Genomic DNA, 4,319 nt, shown 5'->3' with positions numbered 1-4,319 from the left:
CCTTATCAATGAACTTTAGATCATCCAGTCGAGAATTTTATATGTTTTTGTTCAGTCAATCAGCATATTTGGGTCTATTAGTTTAATTCCACTTTCCAAACAATTAGATCAGTCTGCAAATTTGGACCGAAAACCAAGAACATTTTTTTTAGTAGGCAAAATTACTCATGGCACTTTTTTACTTATTTTTTTACCTACTCGCCCTCGCCCTTGCTGGAAGCTGTTAAATTGAAGGAGTAACTTGATACAAACTTATGATTTTATATTTGAAAAATCCTGTTATTGAACCAAACTTTTTCTATAACTTTTATGTCAATGATGTTTTCAAGTTTTATCAACTTGTCGTAAAAAACCATAATAGAAAAAAAAAAAATTTTATAAACAATTGATACATAACTTTGTCGATACATAATTATTGACTTGTCTATTACTTTTAGTACGTTTCATAGTTCAATAAATAGCCGATAATTCGAACAACTAGCGACTAAAACATATTTTGAATTTCTGTTGGACCCTTATTTATTAATTATACTCCCGATTATTCAAACATTTGTCAACTTGAACTTGATTCTTTTGGTCCCCTGGAGGTTCAAGTTATCGAAGGTTTTTTTTACAGTACTTTATGATATATTGTCAACATATTTGTCAAATTTTATCTTTGTTTAATACCAATGACGTTGGAAGATCAAAATTTCTAATTTTCCTTTCCTTGCAAATTTTTGAATGAAAAATTGACATGAAATATTTTATTAAAAAACTTTAAGACGAAAGTATGAATTAGTGAAAACTCGTTCAGATTGTCGAAATATAAACCAAATTATATTTTTGTATATATGGCTTTTATATCGCGTATACATAGTTATTAAATAAATTTTAAAATTCACTTCACTGGTAGTGTCATTAGCTCCAATGATGCTGTTAGAATTTTTGATAAGTTTTCTTAAATTAAATTTGTTTTAAGTTTAATTAGGTTTTAATAATTAAAATAAGTTTTATTAATTAAATTGAGTTTTATTAATTAAATTTGTCAAAAATAACCAAGTTCTGAAGCCAGAGTTACTAAAACACGGGTAGTCAAAAATTTTAACCAGAAAGACAGATGATAAACAACATTGTTTGTAACTGCGTCACTTAAATTTCATATACCATTTAAGCGGATAAAAAATGCATTTGTGTTAACTAACGAAATTACGTTATTGATTGTTTTTTATCCCAAGCGGAGTAAGAGAAATTGGAAATAATTTAATACCGTTTTTATATAATAAATTTATTCTAATAAATATGAACAATTGTGTGTCATTCTAGTGTTCAAAATGTAGATTAAGGGGAAACTTTTACTGAATCATTGAAAAGGTTCAATTATGGATGATATTGGTCCTCGGCAAGTGGGACAATGAGGTGTGTTGCTTTCCTGGACTTGTTGAATGCATGGCTGACAAAACAAAAAATGTCTGCAAGGCATCACCAAAGCATTTCGTTCATTGACGGTGCAAACAATGCACTTTGGTGACTCTGTTGAAGTGGAAGTTGGCAAAGGAAGACTCTCACCAAGCTCGTCCGTTAAGTTTTCATCCAAAGCACTAAAATTGTTTAAATACTTCAAATACAATTTTCCATATTTCATTGAAAAAGACAGATTATCAAATAAAGTTAAGTTAATTAGTTTGGTAAAAAGGTTAAAGAAGGTTGATAAATAAGAAGCGTTATACAAAAACTTGGAAAATTATCTTACATAGCTTTGAAGTTTTGAAAAAGATATGATACTGTTGATAGGAATCTCTCAGTTGTCCAAACTCCGTCTCGAAGGTTTTTCTCAAAACAACGCATTTTTTCAATTGCACTATAGTCGCGTTGGTCACGGCGGACTGGCTGATTGCAAGCAAGCTGTTGAAGCTCTTGAATTGTATGAAATATTACATGCTGATTAAGCAATTATATAAACTGCCAAAATCCTCTATGCCGATTACCCATGTTTGTTTTCAGACGTCTATTGAGACCTTCTGCATTGTTATTTGTTTTGTGATTCAAGCCATAAACATTGAACCCTCGTGGGGTCACTATATTGAGCCAATACCTCTCAAAATACCTTTTAAAAGCAAGTAGTTTGCTTTTGATTTCGCCACTGAATGTTGCAATCTCAATAACTCGAGATCCCCAAGCAACCAAGATCTTGTTTGCAGGAAGGAGACAAAGGTGAATTTGATGGCGGTATTCCCTCTGAAGACCAAGAATTGCTAATTGCTTGGTGATTGCATTTTCAAAATGAAACCTAAAGATAAGGATTTAAATGAAATTATTAATTGATAACAAACTATGAGAAACTTTGATATGTTGGAAACTGGGACGAAGTAATAACAAATTAATAACTTATACCTGCAACCATTCACCAAGCTTTCACTCCAAGTTGTTCTTAGAGCATTCTGTAGTCATCGTTCAAAATCCGACATAATGGTGGCTGGAGAGAAATCTAAAACTTCTTTTATTTTGGAAAAAACAAGCTTATATAGAGCCTCGGATTTGGATGTCATTAAAGCACATACAGCTGGAACAGATGTGCCCCAAAAGTGAGGGTTATCAGGATCAAAATTTATCTGATCCTCATCTGGAATTGGATCTTCAAGCACTGCTGAATACTCAACAGAAAATATCAAGAGCTGATACCACTTGCTTTCCTCCATGCGTGGTGTCATGCTGGAAGTACAATAAATGTAACTATAACTTACAACTGTAAATAAAAGTGTTCTACCTAACGTTTTTAGTATATCAATTTTTTCGTCTTGGGGCTGTCAATTAATTACATTAACAAATAGAAGGGGTTCTGAACTTTTTTGACAATTGTTGACAAAGGTGAGGTGAGGAGGTCAAATAAAGTTGACGTCAAATATTTTACTTTCCTTTATTTAATTTCATTACTCAAAAAAAGAGGGGTCTGGGTGGTGGGTGTCTCTGGAAATTTGACAAATTGTTTATAAGGGGGAGGGGAAAGGTAAAAATTGCCAAAAGTTTGTTGACGAAATTAATGGACAGCCCACTAGATAATTTTTTCTTTGAAAAAGTAAAATGCTTCCATATAAATACCTGAATGTTCCATCAACAAAACACACTTTGGCCGATTTCGCCTTGTTAATGACTAACATATGCCCAAACAGCAATGCTACGTTGTCCTGTTCTGCAACTGATCCCAAGAATATATCTCCATAGCGATGACATTCTTTGTCATTCAGAACTTTAGCAGCTTCTTTTGGTGATTTTGGGTTCGAGGGCTCATTTAGCCTTTTCCTTTTCTGAAGCCTTGGGATAATTTGAGGAAAACTAACAGATTCAGAAACAACTGCAGGAAACTCACTCACAGTGTTTTGAAAAATTGAGCGCAGGTCTTCAAATGTTGCTTCTGCTTTTTTCTTCATGGTACTTTTAGCAAGCAGCACTTCAAAATCTGTTTCTCTTGAGCTGCAACTAAGAACAGTTGTAACCTGAAGTTTATCTTTATGAATAAAAGCTCTGCCTTTGCAGTTCATTCTTGTAAAAAAACGGCACTTACGATGCAGTTTATCTTTATAAAATTTATCTTTTGTGTATCCAAAATCACCAGACCAAAAAACTTTTGAGTTTTTTCTTTCTCCTTCAGTTTCACTATAATTTTTTAAAAAGGTCTAACGACATTTTGGAATATTGAGTTTCTTAAAATTTTTTTATATTTCAACTTTAAAATTGAATTGAATTTCATTGCACGTGCAAATTAAACTGTTTATTGTGCTGCAAATTAAACTGTTCATTTAAACTGCTGTTCTCCGTTGCAGATAACTAACATCGTGTAAAGTTAATATACGTGTAAAGTTAATGTAAAGTTAATTTAGGTGAAAAGTTAGGAAATATTTATCGAACTCTTAAATAAGTTTCTTATTGAAAAGTGACTTAGTATTAAAAGTTTCTTAAGATTTTTTCCTAGTAATAGTTTTTCATACAAAAAAAAAAAAGAAAAAAAGTGTTATCAGAAAATCACATTTTCGATGTTAATCATTAAAATGAGTTTTCGATCTTATTCCGTTTTTATTGTTTTCGATATTATTCAGAAAATCACATTTTCGATGTTAATCATTAAAACGAGTTTCCGATCTTATTCCGTTTTTATTGTTTTCGATATTGTTCCGCATTTGTGAATTTCGATATAAAAACTTTTCGATATTAATCTGAAAATCACATTTTCGATCTTAATCATTAAAATGGGTTTCGGTCAGTTATTTTTCGATATTAATCATTTTTTCGATCAGTTAATTTTCGATACTATTCCGCTTTCCCGAAGTTTTTGATGTTCTTAA

The 4,319-nt window shown here is 31.5% G+C and overlaps 1 protein-coding gene across 1 annotated transcript; it reads right to left on the bottom strand.

Annotated features, from left to right (window-relative positions):
* Positions 1-1,300: 1,300 nt before the first annotated feature.
* Positions 1,301-3,645, bottom strand: LOC136087302 (uncharacterized). Its single transcript, XM_065809739.1, has 4 exons — positions 3,079-3,645; positions 2,374-2,691; positions 1,733-2,269; positions 1,301-1,580 (listed from the first exon to the last, which is right to left on the bottom strand). The coding sequence occupies exons 1-2, from the start codon at positions 3,516-3,518 to the stop codon at positions 2,427-2,429; spliced, it is 705 nt and encodes a 234-aa protein (XP_065665811.1). The 5' UTR covers positions 3,519-3,645; the 3' UTR covers positions 1,301-1,580; positions 1,733-2,269; positions 2,374-2,426.
* Positions 3,646-4,319: the final 674 nt, after the last annotated feature.

This window comes from Hydra vulgaris, chromosome 11 (genome assembly GCF_038396675.1).
Source record: "Hydra vulgaris chromosome 11, alternate assembly HydraT2T_AEP".
Lineage (NCBI taxonomy): Eukaryota > Metazoa > Cnidaria > Hydrozoa > Anthoathecata > Hydridae > Hydra > Hydra vulgaris.
This window is presented reverse-complemented; position numbering and strand designations above follow the sequence as displayed.

Coding starts and splice junctions, on each gene's coding strand:
- LOC136087302 (XM_065809739.1), bottom strand. CDS start 3,518: ATGAACTGCAAAGGCAGAGCTTTTATTCATAAAGATAAACTTCAGGTT. Junction 2,692..3,078: donor TTTGTTGATGGAACATTCAG/GTATTTATATGG, acceptor TTGTACTTCCAG/CATGACACCACGCATGGAGG.